At 41.6% G+C, this 23,795-nt stretch overlaps 1 protein-coding gene across 6 annotated transcripts in view; it reads left to right on the top strand.

Moving 5' to 3' along the window:
• Positions 1-23,795, top strand: part of DCX (doublecortin) — a 114,919-nt gene that overhangs the window by 11,028 nt on the left and 80,096 nt on the right. For 3 of the 6 annotated variants that reach the window (XM_032837104.1, XM_032837100.1, XM_032837105.1), the window contains exons 1-3: positions 2,066-2,161; positions 3,991-4,376; positions 12,463-12,803. In XM_032837104.1, coding sequence (XP_032692995.1) covers positions 4,013-4,376; positions 12,463-12,803 — 705 coding nt within the window. In that variant the 5' untranslated portion in view covers positions 2,066-2,161; positions 3,991-4,012. Of the gene's footprint in view, positions 1-2,065; positions 2,162-2,271; positions 2,350-2,580; positions 2,670-3,990; positions 4,377-12,462; positions 12,804-23,795 lie in introns of those variants that run through there. The other 3 variants (XM_032837102.1, XM_032837103.1, XM_032837101.1) reach the window with 3 other exon arrangements.

Here is a 23,795-nt window from a genome sequence, read left to right as displayed (position 1 = left end):
TTTTATTTATTTATTTAAGAGATTGAGAGAGAGAGAGAGCACACAAGCAGGGGGAGTGTCAGAGGGAGATGGAGCTGAGCAGGGAGCCTGATATGGGGCTTGATCCCAGGACCCTGGGGACCTGACCTAAGCCTAAGGCAGATGGTTAACGGACTGAGCTACCCAGGCGCCCCTGAGCTTGCTGGCTTTCTTTCTTTCTTTTTTTAAAGCAGGAAGCCCTTTATACTGAATTCCTTTTTAGAGACGTATGCCATATTTTATGCATATTAAAGGAGAAATTTTATGGTAAAGAAAACAAATTTAGCTTATCCCCACACTTCTTAAACATTTTTGACCAAAGAACCATTTTTGTCTGTTTTTAAAGACTACCCATTAACATCCACATACCTCACAAGGGGAAACCTTGATCTTGTTCACCTGTCTGCTCTTTGATGGATGTAAACACAAAATCATCTACCTCAGACGGTCTCCTAAAGACAACTTGCAGCTTCCACAGTAATGTTGCAAAGTCTAGATCATGAGGAAATCCCTTCTAAAATCTATTCTAAACCTTTTACCTTTAAGTTTTATCATCCCATCCATTCCTCTATCCTCCCCAGAAAATAAAAAAATATTTGAGTTCTGATACAATGCCAATCACCCTATATTTATGAAACACTTATGATGTACAATTTTAAAAAAAAATTAAGACATTGACCTTGCTCGACCAGGAAGCTACAACTATTGTCCAGAATTTCCATATTTTCCTGCCCTTATTCCTTGATATGTGTCTGCCCTTGACCTGAATAACCCCTATCTTTCTGGAGATGGCCACAATGTAAGGCAGAGACAAATGGAAGAGAACACACCGGACACAGGCGATCCCCTGAGCTAGTTATTTGGCAGCCAGAAGAGCAACAGCAAGCTGGACAACCTTGATGAGGCAGGTTGCACATGGGGGCTGTCTACCCCCTGACATGGACAGCTTAGGCTTCCTTTGCCAACACCTTCCCGAAAAGGAATGTCATTTTTTTTATCCTGTTTTGAGGCATCTTATAGTAAAACACATGCATCAAAAAAATGCTTACTTAGTCATCAACAGCTGTATCTAAAGAGGAGGGTGAATTGTATTAGGAATCATATAGAAGATCATTAAGGACCCTGCTATTAGCTCTGAGCTTTCTGGAAGCCAAGCGACAATGGAGTCACGGGTGTTTCAAGACTCTGCCTGTTAATACACATAGCCTCTGTTGTGAAGATAATAGCCCACCCCTCCTTTACTCTCTCACCTTTCCCTTCTTTTTCTTATAGTTTGATTTGATTTAATACATTTAATGTGGTTGCTTCCTTCCCTTTTCTAACATATTTGATATAAAGAAGACATTTCATAACCAACAGGAAGTTTGAGGAGCCATTAATGTTTATCTTGTAGCCATCAGACTCACTTCACATGGAAAGGTCTCTGGGTTGGATTTGAACTCACAGACTCTCATAGGTAAATGCCACAGATCCTATTAACCAGGTTATTGTAGCAAGCTAAAAGGTCTTTGGGGTTCTTTTGCCGACATCATCCCCCATGAAATTCTGGAAATCTTTTCCCTTGTCTTGTCTTTTTTGTTCTTCCTTGTAGTCTACACCACTGACCTTATTTCAAAAACAACCAGTTGTTGGATGGATGAAGTAAAGATGTCTTCAAGAACGTTCAGGTTAGATTGTTTTGTCTTAAGAAGGTGAGAGGAAGAGAGCTACAATTTCTAAGAAGCCTGGTTTGACTGCCTGAGTCTGGTCCCCAGGCAGATTAGACCAAGGTTTTGGCCAAATGAAATTGCCAATTCTCTTTTAAAAAGAGGGTGGGGGGGGGCTAGCACATTGCTCATTAGAACTTCTGCACTTGCCTGTGCAATCTTTTTGCCACCCTGCAATTTCCTGTTGGTTATAAATGAAACCTTTCTAGCTGTTAATGCAGCCTGTGAATTGAAAAAAAAAAAAGCATGTAATTAATCATAGGAGTTGGGGGGATTCACTAAGCCTGAGTTATAGGGGAGAAGCTGGACAAGGCACTAGGACCTAGAAGGCATCTATCCACCCTGGCAGGAATTTCTTGCTTGGAGCTCAGACAACAAAGGCATAGAGAGATTGGTTTTCTTTCTCTCAGCATCTCCACCCAACCAGCAGAAAACCGGTGAGTGGGGCTTTCCAGTGATTTTTAGGCAGAATGTAACAGATGCCAAGCGGTAAAAGCACAAGGCAAAGGGCTCGCTTTAGCTCTCTCTCTTTTTCTCCTTCTCCTTTTTTTTCCCTTAAATTTTATTTTGCCTTATTCTATCGGATTTTTTCCTAAGCCTCTACCTGGGATTTTCCTTTGGAAAAGTGAGTTTGATGTTCATTTGTTTTCACTGTGATGTTGATTTAGAATAATACCACCCGTGATTCTAAAGCAAAGCCAAGTGTTACTGGCATGCCCGGGGAAATGCTTGCTACTTGTCTTGAGGAGGTGGGGTCTCTCACCACTGCAGGTTGTCAGACAGAGACAATGCTGAGCTCAGCACAGGTCATGGTGACATTGGAAGAAAAGGGGGATCAAGCCTGGCAAGCCTCCTAGGCACCAGTCCTCCTTTATCTCTTGTCCTCCTGGTCCCTTGCAAATATCTTGATGTGGCAGTGTGTAGCAGCTGAGCCCTGCTTGCTCTGTGAGTCCTTTTATCCCCATCTGTGAGATGCATGTTAATAGTTGGGTTCCTAGGCTGTGGTCACTACCTTTGCTAATGCTCGAGGCTTCTGTTGTGTTTGGTTTTATGTTTGGATTTCTCTCCCTTTTTCTCTGATTCTTTCTCCCTTTCTCTGTTTCTTTCTCTCTCTCCCTTTCTTTCTCTCTCTCTCTCTTTCTTTCTTTTCTTTCTCTCTTTCTCTCTTTCTGGCTCAGCAGAAGGGGAAAAAGCAAATCTGACAAATGACCATCTTTTGCCTCAGCTAACGCACCTGGGCAATAGACAAGTTTGGAGGTGAATTGCTTCCTTGAGGGGCAAATGCCCCATCGGTCAGGGTAGAAAACCAGAACAATGAAAGGTGTGCTTGTTTCGAAAGGTCCCATATGCTTCCCAGGGACTCATTTGGGAATCTTTCAACGATTAAATTATTGCATTAAGAGATGCAGCTGCCTTGTTGGGGAGGGATAGAGCACATGTTAAAAAAAATTAAAAAAGAAAGGAAATGATTTTGTGACCAAATGGTACCAGGGAGAAAGCAGAGCTAGTAACTTCTTAAATAACTGATTTTTTTCTAATCCTTTTTTTTCCCCCAGCTTATTTCTTATGAATGTTGGAAAGCTGCCCCAGCTTGGTGGGGAAAGGGTTCGATGAATAGTACAAAGACACCAGCTATTCCCTGGAGGCTGTCCCTTTAAAGGAGAATCCTGGTTTATTCTGGGGGGTCGGGTGGGGAGGGATGCACACATTAGAGTAGGCAAGGGGGTTTGGAATAAAAGAAAAATCTTCCCCTCCGTAGTCCTTTTACTGAGGCACAAAGATTGCTTCCTAAACTGGAGATGTGAACGTCAGCCAGCGCCTTCTATTCTCTTCAAGGGGATTTTGTCAGGCTATGGATTCATTTACAACTGTTAGTCATGTGGGCATGTGTGAGGAAACAGATGCCAGTTTTAATGTATTTAGCCCGAAGTTACAATTTGATAGGAGCCACTGTCAATAAGTCCCAGGATTTCAAGCAATTTCAAAATCCCTCCCTCTCCCCTGTTTGGAACAGCGCCCAGAGTGCCTCCCTCCCTATCTCTCACCCCAACCCCCCACCACAACAGCACCCCCAGCCCCTCCTTCTTGTCTATTAAGATCAATATTCCTGCAGGTCAGGGGCAAGCAGCAGATGGGTCACGGGCTTTTTTCAACCAGTTCTTTTTACAAGCAGCAGATTGCAAAACTGGATCTGGCTAATATTTGAATTCTCCCCCTCTTCCCCTTTTTCCTTGCCTCTTTTCACCCCCCTTTGTCCAACACTCAGGTGTCTGAGGTTCCCCCGAAATATGGAACTTGATTTTGGACATTTTGATGAAAGAGATAAGACATCCAGGAACATGCGAGGCTCACGAATGAATGGGCTGCCCAGCCCCACTCACAGTGCCCATTGTAGCTTCTACCGAACCAGAACCTTGCAGGCGCTGAGCAATGAGAAGAAAGCCAAGAAGGTACGTTTCTACCGCAATGGGGACCGCTACTTCAAGGGGATTGTGTACGCTGTGTCCTCTGACCGTTTTCGCAGCTTTGACGCCTTGCTGGCTGACCTGACTCGATCTCTGTCTGACAACATCAACCTGCCTCAGGGAGTGCGTTACATTTACACCATTGATGGATCCAGGAAGATCGGAAGCATGGATGAATTGGAGGAAGGTAAAACAAGGGTGGTGGCTTTTGGTGGGGGGTGGGGGTGGCATCCTTGGCCGTGCTGACATTTCTTGGAGTGCGCTGAAAAAACAAATTCGGGGATAGATTTGTCAGAACGCCAGGTTGATGCTGCTACTGCTGAGTCGGTAGGCGTTGACAGGGCCATTAGCCATTAGCCTTCACGGCCTTCGGTCTCTGCTGGCATTGGATCGTGGATGGTGGTGACAATGCATTGTACTTCTCTGTCGGGATACAAAGGGAAATCTGAATTGTGTCATTTACTCTAGATCTTGCTCATAATTAATTCTAAGTAACATTATTGAGGCAGACCATGACTCATTAGGGCTGTAAAAGAAGGAAGGAACCTCGGCTGGGTTCACAGAAAGATAGCCAAATATCCTTTGGACTGCTGAGAGGCTATTTGCACATTGCAACACATGGAAACCTGCCTCCTAAAAACAGGACTTCCTGGTCACATTCACAAAGGATTATACTTTTAGGTAAGTGGTCACTGTTCATCTGTCGCTTCTAAAAAGCCCACTCTGGGGTGTGTCCCTAAGGCTGAGGTCATTGAGAGAAATACCAAAGAAAGCTGGAGGTATGTCTGGTATTTTAATAAAGACTCTTTCTATTAGAATAGGAACTGACTCACTGTACCTAAATTCCTTTCAAGTGTCTCTAGACTTTGGTTTTACAATGGAATGTTATGACAAGGTTGCTGAAAACCTAGAAATGAGAGAAGTCTCTGCTCTTACCAGAGCCTGCTCACTCACAACACCTTTTTTTTGGTAGTTATTTAGAAAATAGATCTTGGGACACATGCTTAATATTTTACTTCGTCAAGTCCTTCATATTGTGGATGCCTCCCTATGCCCGCTTTTAAATGGCTATAACATGTAAGCAACTGATCATGCAAATGGCCCTCCCCAGATCTCTCTCCAACTCTCTAGCCCTCCCTTCTCCCCCACCCTCTGCTTCCATTCCCCGGACACAGGTGAGTTTAGAGCAGGCAGATCTCTTGGGAAACCAAATTATGAAACAGCCAACAGGGAATGGGAATCAGCACATTAAATGACTTGGTGTGGGAGTAACCCCGCCTCCACTTCTCTGCTTCTAGGTTTCTTGTGCTCTCAGACAAAGGAGCGTGAGGGCTTCCCTTGCACGAAACCACGTTCTCACACATAGCTGCTGTTTCTCAAGTCAGGTCAAGTGATTTGGGGCCAGTTACTTCTAAACGACAGTGTTCCTACAGCTACTGGATCTGGGTCTCAGGGTTCAAGTCTGAGGTTTTGCCACATAGCTGACCTTGAAAAACAATGCTGAGAAGGCTTAGACCATGTGGACAGTGTGCTGGATGGCCAGGCAGAGGTTAATCCTAGGGTTTTTCTGCACATCTGAGGATTGACTATCCTAGCCCTTGTCTTGAAGGAGAGTCAGGGAAAACTGGAAGGACTCAGAGTGAGGTTGAGGGAGCTGTCCAACATAGTATTGATAGGGTGTGTGTATTGTCACCGTGAGATCCATATCTTGGGTGAATTTGAGGGGTGTCTCTGTAATAATTGTCACAAAGCACCTTGAATCACCTAGTGTGTCCTCATTTCCCCTAGCTGTAATTTTTTAAAGACCATGACAGATTCCAGGGCAGAATTCTGAACCCAGGGACATTGTATTCAGAGTAGGAATTAGAATGTTCTTGTGTCTGATATAAGAGAAGTATCATGCACACATCTCCCCCCACAAATCCATTTTTTTAACATACCTTGCTCAAGGACAAGTCCTTGATACTGCTTTTTCTTCCTGGATATGTGTGTGTGTGTGTATGTGTTGTGATAATCTCAGTTCAGTATAGATAATAAATGTAATTTTGAAGACTGTACCATTTCTTCTGACACTTTGGAGTCCTGCTACATTGGATTCCTCCCTTGGATGCATGGTAGTACATCCTGGGTTATATAGAATGTAAATAAGTTTCAGTTGGATTTATTCATATAGCATTTACAACCACAAGCTGTAGTGGCCCTCAACCCCCTCCCAATCCTGAGTACTGCCCATGCAGTCAAGGAAATTCTGGGGTATCCCTAGGCTAGTGTTGAGAAATGTGACCCATTTTCCCACTGCTGCAGAGTCAGATGGGAAAGGGTACTGGGATAAGCAAGATAAAGAGGGAAAAGTTCTTTTCTCTCCTGTTTTGTCCTTTGGAACTTCCCTTCTAGGAAGTGGAGGAGAGAAGTCCCTTGCCTTACTCACCATTGGAGGAGGTTGAATGAAAGATTAAAGACATTCATACACACTGCTCCCCAAGAGACTTCACACTGGAAAAGTTTGGAAAGATTCCTGATGAAGAATCAGAGTTAGTGGGTTCTAGTCATAGAGGCAGAAGGTTATCACAGGAAAAGAAATCCTTGGAATCAAATTGTCAATCCAAGATCTGCCACCTGCTAGCTCGTGTGACCTTGGGGAAACCATTTAGACTCCTTGAGCCTCAGTTTTTCATCTGTAAAGTGAAAATAACTAATTGAGGATTAAATAAGACAATGAACATGAAGTGTACTATTATTCCTGGCATAGAGTAACACTCAGTAAAGGATATCTATGACTGTTGAGTTGTCCTTGTTTATAGCTTGCTAACGACATGACCATAGGTCTGTCCTTATCATCACTGTGAATAACCTTTTTTTCAAAACAGCATTTCTGAAGAAAACAACCATTTTAAGGTATAATTTGTATAACATAAAAATCACGCATTTAAGTGTACAATTCAATGGTTTTTAGAAAATTTACCAAGTGGTACAACTATCATTGTAATCTAATTTTAGATCATTTTATTCACCCAGATTTCACCAATTAGCTGTTACTGCCCATTTCCCTCATTGCCTCCAACCTTAGGCAACAACCTACCTATTTTATGTCTCTATAGATTTGTCTATTATGGACATTTTATATAAACTGAATCATACATTTTATATAAACTGAATCATACATCATGTGGTCTTTTGTGATTGGCTTCCTTCCCTTAGAAAAATATTTTCAAGGGTTATCTGTGTTGTGCCTTGTATCAGCACTTTTTTCCCTTTTATGGAGGAATAACATTCCATTGCATGTATGGGCCACATCTTGTGTCCCTGTTGTAATACTCTTATCTGTAGAAAGAGATTAGTAACACCTGCCTTTGTTATCTATCAGGGTGGTTGAGAGGATATAATGAGAAATAGATAGAAAAACATACAGACAAGGTAAAACTACAGTTACAAGGTATTATTGTTAGTGATGTAAAAAAAAGTAATAATAATGATGATGCTAGTGAGGGGTTGGGATGGCCAGAGGTTCCCAAACCTGGCTGCCTTTCACAAACTTTCAGAGACTTGGAAAAATATCAATTCCTGGGTCACACCCCAGATCTACTGAATCAAAATCTCCAGGGATAGGGCCCCCAAATCTGTCTTTTTATAAATGTTCCCAGATGATTCTTATGAGCACTTAAACTTGAGAAATACTGGATTAGGTGATCTTGAGGTTCCTTTCAGATAACTACAGTGGTGGGAGTTCCTAGGAGTACAGAAGGCCTTGTTTTTGTTTTGCTTTTTTGTTTTGTAGATCTTAAAGGAATGATGGAGCATAGAACATACTGTTTTCAAATGGCCACTTTGTTAAATATTTAGACTAAAATAAAATGAAATAAAAAACAATAGGTTAATAATCACTATGGCCTGTGATACTCCTTGTCTAATACCTCTAGTCTACTGTCTGTTAGATACTGAAAGTCACAAGGGGAAAGTTTTGGGCCCAAATCAGGTTATTTATGTCAGCTTTTCCACAGCTCCTTAGGTACACAAAGAGTCAGTGAAGCCATGAAGGCTGTGGTCATATATGTATTAGTCATATTCCCAGTGGGTCAATGAATGAAACCCACCAGTGACTTTCCCTTTTGTCTTGCTTAGTCTTCCATCTCTAAGTCATTCTCCTTCCTTTCCTGCCTAATTCTTTCCCCAGTTCCTTGTTTGTGAGTACCCAGATCAATCTTACGGGTACTGTTTTGAGCATTATTACATGGACCATGGGACAGAATATTTCCAACTGGGACAGTCTTGTTTGAAAATCTGAGTTGAATGGTGACACTAGTTATGATCCAGTTCCTTTGCCATAGCTCATTTGAAAGGAGATGAGATGAAATGAAACCAACCTCCCATTAATTTATCCTTCAGCTACTAAAGCAGGCACATCGCCAAGGAGAAGGATTTAAAGATACCTGGGAGAGAGATGCATCATTAATAGATATGAGGATACAATAAAGTATCATTTAATATTTTCCTTCTTGAGTGAGGAAGCCCTGGCAAAGAGGAGGAAGCCCAGTCAGAAGTGATTCTGCACTGAGGAAACATGAATGCATTAAATATTTTTGAAAATGTGGCCTACTGAAAGTGAATGGAGGTAGACATTAGATCATCTTGAGCCCACAGCTTGCTCCCTTCCTGCACTTTCAGCTGTGCTTCCATGACTTCATTTCCTTACCCCCTCATCCTGAAGCAGATTGTCAGTTCCAGCCAATTGTCGCCTTGCTTGCCTCTGAAGCTAGCTTGCCTTCTAGGCTCTCTATGGGTGGGAAATGGCCCTTGGATGCTGTGGCAGGATGGGAACCCAGCTGTGTAAAGTTGAAACACGCCTCATCCAGCTCCAAGTGCCAGGGAGTTGGGCGTGCAGGAAGCATGGAGCTCTGGCAGCAGACGTTGCAGATGTTTGCAAAATCAGGACAAGGAGGCCTTGGTCTAGAGAAGGAGCGCCTTTGATGTCTTTCTAGTAGTACAAGTGGAGAGTCCTCAGTAGTAGGCACCTATTTCTTTAACATTTAATGACCATAATAACTTTACCTCCTACTGCCTTCTGGGGTTGGAAAAGAGAAGAAAATTCCTTCTTAGAGACCTTTAGGGAGGGAAGGGGACTGAGATGTCGCTTAGTGTAATACCTTCAATTTGATGATGGAAAAGCTGGGACTCAGAGATTAAGTGATTTCCCTGAGGTCACACTGCTCATAAAGGCTTGATTGGGACCAGAATTCAGGTCTGTATGATTCCCCAAGGTGCTGCCCTCAACTGCCATAAATATCCCGCCCTCTGGTAGGGGCTGCTTGATTACAGGGCAGGCTATGCGTGTGTGGGGACAGGGGTCATGTGGGAAATTTCTGCCCCTTCCCGTTAATTTTGCTGTGAACCTAGAATGGCCCTAAAAAAAATAAAGTCTTACAAAATATCCTGCCCTCAGTGTGCATCGGCAGTGGCAGCAAGTGGCTTCGCTGGGGTTAACCATTGAGCTCCTGGGTATGGCATTTTCAGCAACCAGACACTTCCTCTTAACCAGCAGGAAATCCTTATCTTTGAGGCCTGGGCAGTGGTCGTACTATGTAACCATCATAGCTCAGTTCCAAGATGGCTGCCCTTGCTTCTTTCTCTTTTCTTTCCTTGGGCTTTCGCTCTTCCTCTTTTCATCTCCTTTCTCTCAGCCCTTTCTTCCTCCTTTCCTCCTTGCTCTTTTTTTCTTATTCTCTCTCCATTCCTTCAGATTAGGGGTTTAATGATAACGAGAGGTGGGTCTTATCAAGTGCTTACCGTGCACAAGGTTCTGGGCTCAGCACTTGCTAGCCACCTTCTGATTTGTGCCTTGCTCCCACTTTGTGAGGTAGGTACTGTTATTATCATTCCCACTTTTCAGACTAGCAACTGAAGCCAGGGGAGGTTAGGTAACTTGCCCAAGGACACACAACTGTGTATTGGAGACCCCATTCCTACTGACATCACATCAGCTGTTCTTTTTCCATTACTCCATATTGGGGCCAAAAGGAGTGAATGGAGAGACTAAAATGTACTGTTGGAAGGACTGCAACATAGATTTGGCTGAGAGCTGGGCCCTCCGGAAAGTTCTTGGTGCCATATGATACTATAGCTGTCTGCCATCATGTTCATTTTCATCTGGGGGTGGTTAATCACACTCATAGTTCAGAGGCTTAAGAGGTTTAAGAGATGGGAGCAAAATACGTCTGGAGTCCCAATAGGGCTACACAGCTGACTCTCTAGAGGAGACTGTAGATGAGTGAAATCATAAATATATAGCCTTACACATTTCTACACTACCAGTTGTCAGAGTCTTAAAGTACTTGACAAGTTATGGAAAACATCTGACTCAAAGGCACTAGCCTCTTGGAAGGTACCTGTGAATCCAGTGGCATGCTAATGTGAGGGGCCATTTCTAGGGTGTAGGGGATATTGGCTGTGAATAGATGGAATTGAAAGGGCCCCTTCACCATTCTAAGTCACAAACTAAAGACCCTAGCCTCTAATCACTTGGGTTAGGTTGGATTAGCCAGCAAGGGAGCCAGAGAAATTGGGGTTTCTTTTGGTTGAATTCTTTGACTACTCCATCCTGGAGGTCTGTGTGTGTGTTTGTGTGTGCATGTGCATCAAGTGGGAGAGGATGCCCATGTTCACCTACAAACCATCCCTTGATCCTGTCAAGACAGAAGACTAATAGCCTCTGGGACTCAGGGCAGTGTTGGAAGCCCCTCACCCGTCCCCTTCACACATAGACATAAATGTCCACAAAAGTGCCCTAGAGAATCTGACTGAATCTTCTCTCCTCACTAAGTGAGAAATTTATTAATTTACACAACTTAAAGGATTTGGTGCTACAGCAAAGCAATCGATATTTGCAAAAGGAGTGAGTTATCAATCCAGAGCTTCTGAATGTCCCTGCGTGGTTCTCCTGCTGAGACCAAAGGAAGAGCCATCAGACTATAATTGTGTTTAATGCTTTCTTTGCCCTGGCCAGGGTTCACTTACTTATTTATTTAGAGTTATTACTGATGAGTTAAGCCTGATTAACTCACACTAGTTTTCTGCAGCTCGACCTCTGGATGAACTTCTGTATACCTTGAGGCTAATGTGTTTTACGAAACATTTTCCAATACTCTCTCTCCCCCAGGCTGAGCCTACCTCTCTTCCTCTTTTCTCTAGCTTCTAGTCCCAGGTGCCTAATCTCCCACTCCTGCCCCTTGCCTCTGGCCCCTGTGTTTCTTCCGCTGTGTTAGTCATTTCCTCCAGCCCAAGGTAAATGTGAAAATTATGCTAGATTCCTCCAATCCATAAATCTGGCTGTATAATGTATTCTCACATCTCCACCTCATTACTTGTGGCAGCCAAGGGTGAGCCCTGGTGAAGATGGCCTTGAACACACAGATCGAGGGTGTAGTGTTTAGGAAAATGGAAAGATGAGGGTTGGGTGGTGGAAACAGAGGAAAGTATTTCTCAAGCAATGGCTAGATTTGCAAACACAAGCAACGGTGTGTGTGTGTGTGTGTGTGTGTGTGCATGCATGTTGTTATTTAGACAGTTTTTCCACTTGGGTTTGGGGGTGAGCAATGAAGGACACAACTATACACACATACATCACGTATATATAATCACCACACACACACACACACACACACACACACACATTTCACATTTCAGTATTCTACTACTTAGCCATATACTCTGTGCAAAGGACAATCTGGCTTCTCGGAAATATGAACTCTATGCCCAATATGCAAGGACACTTGGGTCACTTTAACTTGGAATAAACTGTATCCATTCTGAGAGTTCTCTTTGGTTTATACTATAACCATGGAATGGGGCTATGAGTTCAGAAACAGGACAGGAACATTAAGAAATAGAGACACATTAAAAACACTCCAGTAATGCCTCCTAGATATTAACAAACATCTGAGAAACTGACATAGGCATTTCGACTGCAGTAAAATCCTACGAAGCTTGAGAACCTGGTTTATTAGATTATATTTAGATGTGTTCATTGTCCTTGAAACCCTTAGCTTTATAGCATTTGTCAACTTAGGTATGCCATTATAATGAAGAATGTTTTGCTGATGACTTGCCCCTGAATTTGAAACGAGGTGAGTTGTTAGACAGTCCAGTTAGAAATTGTGCCTACAGTTGGTTACTATCACCGTATATCCAAAAGTCCTACTCCAAGGTCAGTGTGCATGAGTTTGGTTAGAATAGTCCAAGTATCTGCTATTCAACTAATTACCACTTATTTCTTCCCTTAGGGGAAAGCTATGTTTGTTCCTCAGACAACTTCTTTAAAAAGGTGGAGTACACCAAGAATGTCAATCCCAACTGGTCTGTCAACGTGAAGACTTCTGCCAATATGAAAGCCCCCCAGTCCCTGGCTAGCAGCAATAGTGCCCAGGCCAGAGAGAACAAGGACTTTGTGCGCCCCAAGCTGGTGACCATCATCCGCAGCGGGGTGAAGCCTCGGAAGGCCGTACGTGTGCTTCTGAACAAGAAGACAGCCCACTCTTTTGAGCAAGTCCTCACTGATATCACTGAAGCCATCAAGCTGGAGACTGGGGTTGTCAAAAAACTCTACACACTGGATGGAAAACAGGTAAGTACTTTTTTTCAAAGTACTCTTCTTCTCAGTTGTTCCAGATACCTGGATGCCCACCCTGTACCTGAGGCATCATTTTTGGGTTGGGGGGTCTCTTCCTCCACCTCCATTATCGCTACCTGATATTTTAGGTCTCCCTGGGAAGAAAGGTCTTTTCAGCAGAGCAAGCAATGGACCATATGTCTGAGCCTTTGAAATTCATTCTGCTTCTGTCTTTTCAAGTTGAATGGTCACTTAACCTCAACTTTCTGGTCTACTAAGCAGAGGACCTAGAATCTAGGTCCTATACATTCTTATGAATAGTAATGTAGCTATTATGCAATGCAACCTTGATCGTTTGATGCATATGACTCAAAATAAGGTTTGTTGGCTCCTTTTTTCTGAGGCAGTCTCTTGTTTGTGTTCAGGGTCCATTCTGGTGAAAAGAGGTTGAAATAACCCCTCATAGTTGATGAAAGGACTCAGATACAGGGGGAGCACTGAAGTGTTTGGTTCATTGTCTTTGCCTCACACTAGACCACGTTTTTTCTTTCTCCCTTTTCCATGTGACATAGCTGTCTTAATTTGGTTCCACTGATGGTTTTGTGTGAGAAAGGGACTATTTCAGGATCCTAAAATTAGCCCAAGAAAGATGCTGCCATCTGTTCCTCTCCAAATCAGGTTCTTCATGTCATTGGTTATGTTACTAAAGTGCCACCTATATTAATATCTGGGAAAGAATGCAGCCAGGCGTCTCCATCAGACAGATGCACCATTCTCTTGAACATAGGGAGCCGTAATTGTATGACAAAATACGTTCCAAAGGAATTGGAACAGTGGCTGGTTCTGGTGGCTCTAAAGGGAATCCTGGTCTCCCATCAGAGAAGACAACTGTGGATTATTATCAGTCCATACTTTCTACCCCTTAAAATATCTTTGGTGCTTGAACAACTAGATAGATTCAAAAGAAGCAGACTCTATGCATCAGCGTGACTGATGAGTGTTCAAATGCAGAACTATGGCTCCTCCAAAAATTTCTGACATAGACTGTGGTGTTTCAAGATTTTACATTTCTGGTAAAACTCAAACTCATGTATGTGAGAACATTTCTAAATTTGGGACCTCTATCTGTTCCTCATTTTGTGATCTGAGCAACACCTGGAAGCATTGGTTGTATGTGATTTGTGTGTGTTGTACCAAAGCAATGAATTTACCCACAGTGGGAAAAGTCCAAACTCCTCAGCATCTCTCAAAGAGTATCTCTTTCCTGAGGACCAGGTATATAATAAACAGGAGCTTCCCCGGAATAGGCTTAATCACTGGAAACCTCATCTTGGAGAAGTAGAACCTAGGAATTTTAGGATCACTGGATATTAGCATTGACAGGGAACTGAGAAGCCATGATATTTAATCTCCCGCATATGGCAAGGATATACTCTATAACCATTTCAGCCTAGTCCACTGTTGAAAAGCTGTGAGTTTTAGAAAGATTCACCTTATATTGGGCATAAGTCTACTTCTCTATACCTTCAGTCTTTTGAAGTAATGTATGACAAACACAAATCAAGGACATAAGACTGGGAATCTGAAGACTTGGTTTCTAGTATTAATATTGCAACTTACTGTGTGACCTTGGGCTAATCACTTAACTATCAGAAGCCTTCTGCTTCTCTGTACAAAGGGGCTGGTCACACCTGCCCCACTCAAGCTCACAGAATTCTCCTGAAGATCAAAAGAAATAATGGATATGAAAGCACTCTAAATTAAAACACAAGATGTAAATATGTATGCATACAATTAATTCATCATTAAATGAGACAAACTATGTAAATTGCTAAACAATTTACATGTATATCAATAAACAATATTTCTTTCCCCTCCACTTTACCGCCATCATTCTTAGCATGAATTTCCAATATTTTGTAGCAATATACCACATCTTGGTGTTCTGGGGTTGCTCTTAATGTTAAATGAAGCAACATCCCTATCTCCCAGGTGAGCGAGCTCCAGTCCAGTGATGGGTGGATTTTCATCCTACAGCAGTCCATGCAGAACAGCACGTTTTCTCCAACTCCTTCAAGCACTGACTCCCATTTCTTTGGGGAGCACATTACAAAATGTCAATGTATGACTTAATGCGTGTATAGAAACTTTGTGAAGCAGTGCTCAGGGGAGCAGAACAATGTCTTGGCAGGCATCCTTGCCTCTCTATATAGTTCATTCTCCTTAAAATATCTCCCTCTGGGGGTGCTTGGGTGTCTCAGTTGGATAAGAGTCTAACTACTGATTTCGGGTCAGGTCATGATCTCAGATCGAGCCTTATGTTGGCCTCTGCACTGGGTGTGGAGCCTGCTTAAGGTTCTCCCTCTTTCTTTCCCTCTGTGCCCCACCCCTCCCTGAAAAAAAAAATGTCTCCCTCTGCCTACTTGGACCCCTGGGGTTATCTTTTAAGGCCTGTTTTTAGTATCTTATTATCTCTGTAAGCTCCGTCTTCACTGTGCAAAGTTAAAGCAGTCTCAAACTTTTTTTTTAAATGCTCAGCTGCTGATATGTTGTGGAATCTCTATATGTGATTTTTTTAAAATTTATTTATTTGACAGAGAGAGATCACAAGTAGGCAGAGAGGCAGGCAGAGAGAGAGGGGGGGAAGCAGTCTCCCTGCTGAGCAGAGAGCCCAATGCAGGGTTCAATCCCAGGACCCTGAGATCTTGACCTGATCTTAACCCACTGAGCCACCCAGGTGCCCCTTGGAATCTCTATATGTGATTGTTGATTGAATGGACTGACAAAGAGTTTCTCACATGGCTCAGATAGATGTTCTGAGATGTCCTGAGAAGCCCTCTGTTCTCAATGTCCCAAACACTATCCTTCGTCCATCAGAAAAGATAGGAGGCTTCCAAAGGAGTGTGTATTGCCCCTGGGGAGCTCCTTCCTATTTGTTACTTACTTGGAAATCATGGAGGGCAGACCTTTAAGACAACATTTTCCAGAGTATATTCTAAAAATTGTGCCCATCTCCTGCTCCCCAGCAGCTTTTCATAAAACGGTTCTGTGGTCAAATAATGTGGTGAAATGCTGCAAATCATATGCGTTTCTTAGAGATTCACAGTGCTCGTTGGCACATTAAATGTTCTGAGAAGTCCTGCAGGAAGGAAACCCATATAATTTAGACCCAGGATTTCCCAATTTTATTTAACCACAAACATTTTTTATGGAATATATATATATATATATATATATATATATATATATTCTGCAGAGCACATGAGGAAATGCTGTTTACAGAGGATGCTGAATGATTAGGAACTAACTACCCTAACCTCACTGGTAAGATTGGTATGCATGGGGTAACCCACAAATCAAACATTGTTGTGCGGTTACAACAAGGACATTAAATAACAGAATTTGGGGGTACAGGGACAAACCTACTAATTACAAAATAGGTGCTGAGTATACTGAAAATTAGCCAAACTCAAAATTTTGGAGCCCAGCCCATTCACCAATTCTGGTGATGACATCTCTAATGTTAATATCTGTCAGTCACTTTGATTATTGGTGGGTATTCTTGCTGCTTGGGAATATGATCTTCCTCCATGCAGGCTGAAGGCACATGTGTTGCAATGGCTTGGACTTACTTGGATAGTCCATGTCTGTATTTGGCTAAATGTGGCACCAGGCAGAAAGGACAATGCATAGTCAAGGCTCTTTGTTATGGAACATTTTAATCATGAAATCAAGACCATCACTTCATTTTGGCCTTGTTCTGACCGGATCCCCAGTAGACAAAAATCACGTGGTTTTCTTCCTCATTGTTTAAATAATGATCAGTTAAAACAACCCAGTTGATGATTCCAGATTTACTGTTGCTTCTGTCCTTGTGTGTGCCATTTGATTGATGGGCTTACGAGATTGATGGGGAATCTGCAGACAGGGCTGTCATCTCTTTCTCTCTGTTTTTATTTTGTCTGGATGGCTTTTGGAGCCCTTGATCTTTTTAGGGCTTAAGTTTTGCCAGTATGGAAAACAGATTTCCTCACCCATTGCCTCTGAGATATTTGGGGTCTGTGTAGACAGGGAAACTAACCATCATTAATACAAAGGGGTCTCAATTTATTCCTCACCTAAAGGAGTTGCTGATGAAATGAGTAGTTGGCAGGACCCTTGCTACTCCCGTGGGCTGTAATGGATTTCCAGGAGATCAGGGAAGATATGAAGGTCTAGATGATGATGCATATTTTTAATTCTCTGGTGAGGTTGTTCTTTGATTCTTTGGCAGCTGGAGTGGTTGTTGCAGTGTGTTGACAAAATTATCCAAATATTAATTTCTATAAGCAGGCCACATGTTTATGCTTAAAGATCATGGGCACATAAAAACTAGAACCCAAATTCCTGGTTCACTTGATTGTAGTAGCTCTGTAGTCTAACCTTAAATTCATTTCTGTGAAGCACAGAGCATGGTGCTTCCATTAGAGATGCAGAGCTTTAATAATAGACTCTGAGCTTTTTGGCATCTTAAACAGGGGTGCAGCTGGTCCGCACCCCATCCATATTCATGCTACACTTATTGGCATCTCTGGTCTCAGTTTTGTCCACATCCAAGGTCTGTGCAGTCAAAGATTTATCATTGCCTCAAGACAGATGCCCAAGGGATAAATATGGCCGTTAGTATGTGTGTTAGCTTTGTTAGGCCAGTTTTCAATTGGGTGAATTTATTTTGTGTCTCTGTCTCTGTCTTTCTAGTACCAACTACTTGGATGGGGAATTGTAGGTCTCAGAATAATGTGAAAGGGTTTTAAGCCGATTCCAAGATTACCCATAGCCTTGGAAGCTAGAACAGGAGTTTTACGAAATGTTTTGAACCATAAGATGATGAAATAGGAAAAATGAGAGCACAGAGGATGTTTGAGTGGCTGTTAAGTATTCCAGAAAAAATTTGCTCCATCTTGCTTAACTAAATAACTGGGTGCTGCAAGCACAAAGGCAATCACAGAAAATACAAGAAGACAAGTTGGATTTAACCTTGAAAATGTTGAGTGCATTTCCCAAGGTGAATATGTCTTTACTTTGCTTGTGTAGCCAATCCCCCATCATCTCTGCCCCCTCCAGCCACATCTGGTCTTACTTATATTCCCTGGCCTCCAACCCTCCCAAAGCCAACCTCTCCTTCCTCCCAGTGTTATGACCCTTTCAGCCAACATTGGGCTCAATCAAAAAGGCCATGTGGCCATAAATTATGCCCCAAGATGGAGGTCATTTACCATTGACCTCTTGAGCCAGTGAAGGCTGGAAAGATGATGTTTGTCTTATCAAAAGATTCCCCCTTCCCCAACCTTCCGCAGATTCAATTCCTGGAGACAGGCTTTGAGAAGACTGGCCTGAGTATGAAGTAGAAAAGAGCAAATATGGGAAGCCAGGCTGGGCTCTTTGAAAGGAGACAGTTTGCAAACTACCTTGCCATATGTAGTGTATACGTCAAGGTGTCTCACACTGAGGTAGATTCTGTGCTTTGAAAGATGGCCTGTGATGGTGGTAGCCAAACATCAAATATGCCATCCTTCAGGAAAGAAAGGACTAAGTGTAGCCTGGCAATTGGTTATTTCTTCAGTAATTTATCCTCTTTGAATTTTATTGTTGATGAGATGATCTTGGCTCTGAGTAGTGAAGTGGGGCTTGGCCATTTCCTTCAAAAGCTTTGGCATAAAATTCCAGTCTCCCACACTGACTAGTCTATTGATATCCAACATTCAGCCTATGGAAAGAGCCCTAAACTTGGATTCAGAGACCTGAGTTCTAGTAGTCACTCAGCTCTCCACTAACCATGTGATATGGGGCCAATCTCTTCTCCATGTCTTAGGTTTTGAGATGTGTACATGACCTTTAAGAGTACTTCTAGCTTCATGAGAACAGAGTATTTATCTCACGGTGTTGTTTCCATCTAGATATTTTTCATCAAGCCACTAGTCTTCTCAATGACCTTCAATTCTCTGTGCTCCCAGGATCTCCGATGTGAGGTACTACTCACCTGGGTGGGTATGTTGTTTCCTTGGATGATCCCTACAGTATTTGTGCCATTCTCATGTTCAGATCTTTCTTGCAATTTCTGTGATGGCATGACCAAAGAATATTTTCAAACTTATAATTTTTGCTTTGACCTCTTTTTCTTTCCAGTGGTTGACATGAGGAGTAGAGGGTGGAAGAATCATAAAACAATACAAGCTAAAAGCCAGCCTGCCAAAATTGTGACAGGCATTTGACAGTGCCATGATTAAGGTGTCTCCACCACAGTGGTGCCAGTTTTCAGTGCTGGAAAGGATCACTGCTGTTAGGGAAAGTTAACATCAGAGCTATTTCTTGAGTAAACTGAAGAGGATCATCAAGTGGAGATTGACCCAGGGATGAAGATTTTTCTATGACCAACCATTGAAGTAACTAGCCTCTTATCATTCACTCTTTTCATCCTTCCCACTGCTGTCATTTCCTTAAAGTGGGAAGAAAAGCATTGTCTCCAAATGCAGCTTTGAAAATACGCTTACTGAGATAAAATTCCAATACCATACAATTTACCCATTTTAAGTGTACAATCCAGTGGTCTTCAGCATATTCACAGAGTTGTGCATGCATTATCACAGTCAGTTTTAGAACAATTTCATCTCATCACCACACACACACACACACACACACACACACACACAGTACTCCCTGTGGACATCATGCTTCAATCCCCAATTGTCCCATCCCTAGTCAATCTCTTATCTACTTTCTATCTCTGCAGTTTTGCACATTCTGGACATTTATTATAAATGGAATCATAAAATAAAGCGATTTATTGTGGTTTACTCCTTAGCATGTTTTCAAGTTTCATCATGTCATATCATAGCAGTACTCCATTACTTGTTAGGGATGAATAATATTCTGTTGTATGAAAATATCTTGTTTTATTTATTAATTCATTAGTTGATGGCCATTTGGGCTGTTTCCACCTTCTGGCTATTATGAATGATGCTGCTGTGAACATTCATGTTCAGCTTTTTATGTGGACTTCATTTATCTTGGGTAAACATCTAGAAGTGTTATTGCTGGGTTGTATGTTTAAAACTTTAAGGAACTGCCAAAATGTTTTCTAAAGTAGCATCACCATTTTACATCCTTATCAGCAATGAATGAGAATTCTGTTTTCTCCACATCCTTGCCAACAACACTGGTTATTGTCTGCCTCTATTGGCATCACCCTAGTGGGTGTGAAGTGGTATCTCATTGTAGTTTTCATTTGTATTTCCCTAATAACTAATGATACCAAATATGTTTTCACATGCTTATTGGACATTTGTACATCTTCTTTTGAAAAATGTCTATTTACATCTTTTGACCAGTTTTACGTTGAGTTATCTGTTTCCTTATTATTGGATTATAAGAATTCTTCATATATTCTGGATACAAGTCCCTTATCATATATGCAATTTGCAAATGTTTTCTCCCAGTCTGTAGCATATCTTTTTATCTTTTGAATGACTCTCTTAACTTTACAAGAGCATTTGTTTCATTTTGATGAAGTCTAATTTATAATTTTTTATTAATTTTTCTTTTATGCCATATGCATTGGTATCATAGCTAATAACTCAAGGTGCTCAAAATTTTCTACCATGTTTTCTTCTTGAAGTTTTACAGTTTTGTCTCTTATATTTAGGTATGTGATCCATTTTGAGTTCAGTTTTGTGTATGGTGTGAGGTAAGGGTCAAGGTTCATTTTTGGTGTGTGTGTTAGGGGCATTTATTTATTAATTTGTTTATTAATTAGTATAACTAATTTTTCCAGCACCATTTATTGAAAAGAGAAGACAGTTTTTTAAAACAATTTTGAATTTAATATGATGCCTAGAAATAGCAATAGCCCATATTCTCCTATCTGGGGGGCGGGAGGTAACCTGGCATCAAAAGTTAGCAGACAAATACTCTGAAGTTTTCTAGAACTTCCAGGAGCTGTGGATGTAAACTAACAGCATGGAAGCTTCTCCTGTACAGATGCTCTGAAATACTAACTCACTCCAAGGCCCCTGCTATAGCAATGAGGCTAACTAAGCCTCATTAAGTAGAAAAAAAACAAAAGGGCTTGATTAAAGAAGATAAAAGGAGCCATTGTTTTTTGGCAGTGTCTCCTGCCATGCTCTAGACTACTGACTTTCACATCCCAGACCCAACCAGACTTATTTTTCCCATGGCCTATTCCTTTAGAGTAGTGCTAAGCAGGATTGGAGCAGGGGATGTAGGGAAAGGCCCTGAATTGCTTGGGTTACTTTTTCAGTAATAGATTAATTGAGATATAATTTACGTACCATATACTTCACCCATTCAACATGTACAATTCATAATTTTTAATATATTCATAGATAAGTACAAGCATCACCAGTTAATTTTAAAACATTTTTATCATCTAAAAAAAATCCTGAACCTTTTAGCTACCACCCCTTACCCCATATACCCCCAGCCCTAAGCAACCTCTAATCTATTTTCTGTATCTCTAGATTTTCCTTTTCTGGACATTTAATATAAACAAGTCATGCAACATGTAGTTTCTTTGGTGGCTGGCTTCTTTCACTCAACGTACATTTTCAGGGCCCAGCCATGTTGTAGCGTGTATCCGGATTTCATTCCTTTTTATGAATGAATAATATTCCATTGCATGGATTTACTGCATTTTATTTATCCATTCACTGGTTGATGAATATTTGAGTTATTTCCATCTTTGGGCTATTTTAATAATGCTGCTATGAACATTTGTGTATAACTTTTTGTGTGGACATATATCTTCATTTCTTTAAAATACATGCCTAGTAATGGAATTATTGGTGCTGGGGTTTCTCCTGTCCCCTAAAAGCCCATGTTCCTAAAACATGTTCTGCAAGGGGTGCTTCAAACAAATTCACTCTTCTTTCTGTGTAGATATTTGGCCCACAGTTCTTGCCTAAACAATATAGAAGGAAACATGAATGTCCCTTTCATGAGTTTTCTTAAAGCTAGAGTAAATACGAAGAAGTCATTTCCATTTATCTTAGTCCCTTCCTGGCCCTTCTAATTCTCCAGAATCAAAGATGTCTTCTAAACAGAAGGGAGTCCTAGTAGCAAGAGTCACAGACTACCCCCAAACCACCAAAATTACTTAACTTTAAAAGGGTGGTTGGGTGATGGACATTGGGGAGGGTATGTGCTATGATGAGTGCTGTGAAGTGTGTAAGCCTGACAATTCACAGACATGTACCCCTGGGGCTAATAATACATTATATGTTAACAAAAATAATTAATAAAAAATTTAAAAATTTTTAAAAAAATATATCAAATGGGATTCCAGAATCCCAGTATATTTTTCCTAGATTTAGAATACTTTTATTCTTGATATCATAAGCCCTACCCTTTCCAGCTATTGTGATACCAATTAGTGCCTAAAAAAAATCCAGCTGTGTAGGGAATCACAGCAGGTCCCTCATGATTTTCAACCAGGGCAGTTTTCACCCCATGGGGCATTCAGCATGTCTAGAGACATTTTTGGTTGTCATGAATTGGTGTTGGGTGCTACTGGCAACTAGTTGGTAGGGGCCAGGGATGCTGCTAAACATCTTACTTACAATGTACAGAACAGCTCTCCATAGCAAAGAATGATCTGACCCAAAATCTCAATAATGTTATGGTTGAGATACGCTGTGTTGCAGGATAAATAGCAAGGTATATGTGGCAGAAGATGCAGCTGGGAGGATGTCAAGGGCAAGGTACAGAAACAACCTTGTAAACTATGAGAGGAGGTCAAGGGCAAGATACAGAAACAACCTTGTAAACTATGATACAGAGCTTGGATGTTATCCTGTAGGGAGAGGAGACACTGAAGGATTTTATTTATTTATTTATTTATTTATTTATTTATTCATTCATTCATAGATTTTGTTTATTTATTTATTTGAGAGACAGAAAGAACATGAGTGGGGGGAAGGGACAAAGGGAGAGGGAGAAGCAAACTCTCTGCTAAGTGGGAGCAAGACCCTGGGCTCTATCCCAGGACCCTAAGATCATGACCAGAGCTAGAAGTCAGACACTTAACCAGTTGAGACACACAGGGGTCCTGCCACTCAAGGATTTTAAGCAAAAGAATAACATAATCAGATTAGCAGTTTGGGTAAGTCACTCTTTTGCTTTGGATTTGAGGAAGACAAGGCCAGTAGGGAGGCCAAGTAGGAGGCTGTGTGGTATGGTACAGGAAGGAGAATAGAAGAATCCAAACTCAGGCAGTAGTAATGGACATAGAAAAAGAGAGAACAGATTCAAGAAATATTTGGGAGGTAGTAACTGGAAAGCTTTGTGATTAATTGAATTTGGGTATGTATTAATTTTCTACTGCTAGATAATAAATTACCACAAACATAGTAGCTTAGAACAGCATCCATTTATTACTTCACAGTTCTATAGGTCAGAGTTAAAACAGACCTGGTTGGGTTCTCTGATTAGGGTTTCACAGACCTGAAGTCAAGATGTCAGATAGGCTAAGCTTTCATCTGGAGGTTCTTGGGTGAATCCAGTTCCAGGCTCATTCAGTTTTTTGTCAGAATTAAGTTCCTTGGATCTGTTGGTCTGAGGTCCCCTATTCCCTGCTGGTTGTTTGCTGGGAGCCATTTCCAGCTTATAGAGGCTGCTCACATCCTTCTCACATAGTTCTCTCCATCTTCAAGCCAGCAAGTATACAGCAAATCCTTCTCATGCTTAGAATCTAACTTCCCCTTTTGTACTAGACGATGGGGATATTTACGTTAAAGGGATGGGTAGGAGGAGAAGCCTAGGAACTGTGAGAGCCATGGAGAGCTAGATGAAGATAGGTCCAGAGAAGTTAAGAATTTATGGTAAGAGTGTGCAGCTGTTTTAAACGTGGCAGACAAGGTCTGTCTCAGGTGAATATTTAGGCTATGAAGCCAATCAAATCCAGGTTATCTGATTGCCAGTGATTATTGCCAGAAACAGATCAGAGGGCAGGGC

The sequence above is a fragment of the Lontra canadensis genome, unplaced genomic scaffold (genome assembly GCF_010015895.1).
Source record: "Lontra canadensis isolate GAN:19392208 unplaced genomic scaffold, GSC_riverotter_1.0 scaffold96, whole genome shotgun sequence".
Taxonomy (NCBI): Eukaryota; Metazoa; Chordata; class Mammalia; order Carnivora; family Mustelidae; genus Lontra; species Lontra canadensis.
Note: the sequence above shows the minus strand (reverse complement) of the source record. Positions and strands in the feature narration are given on the sequence as shown.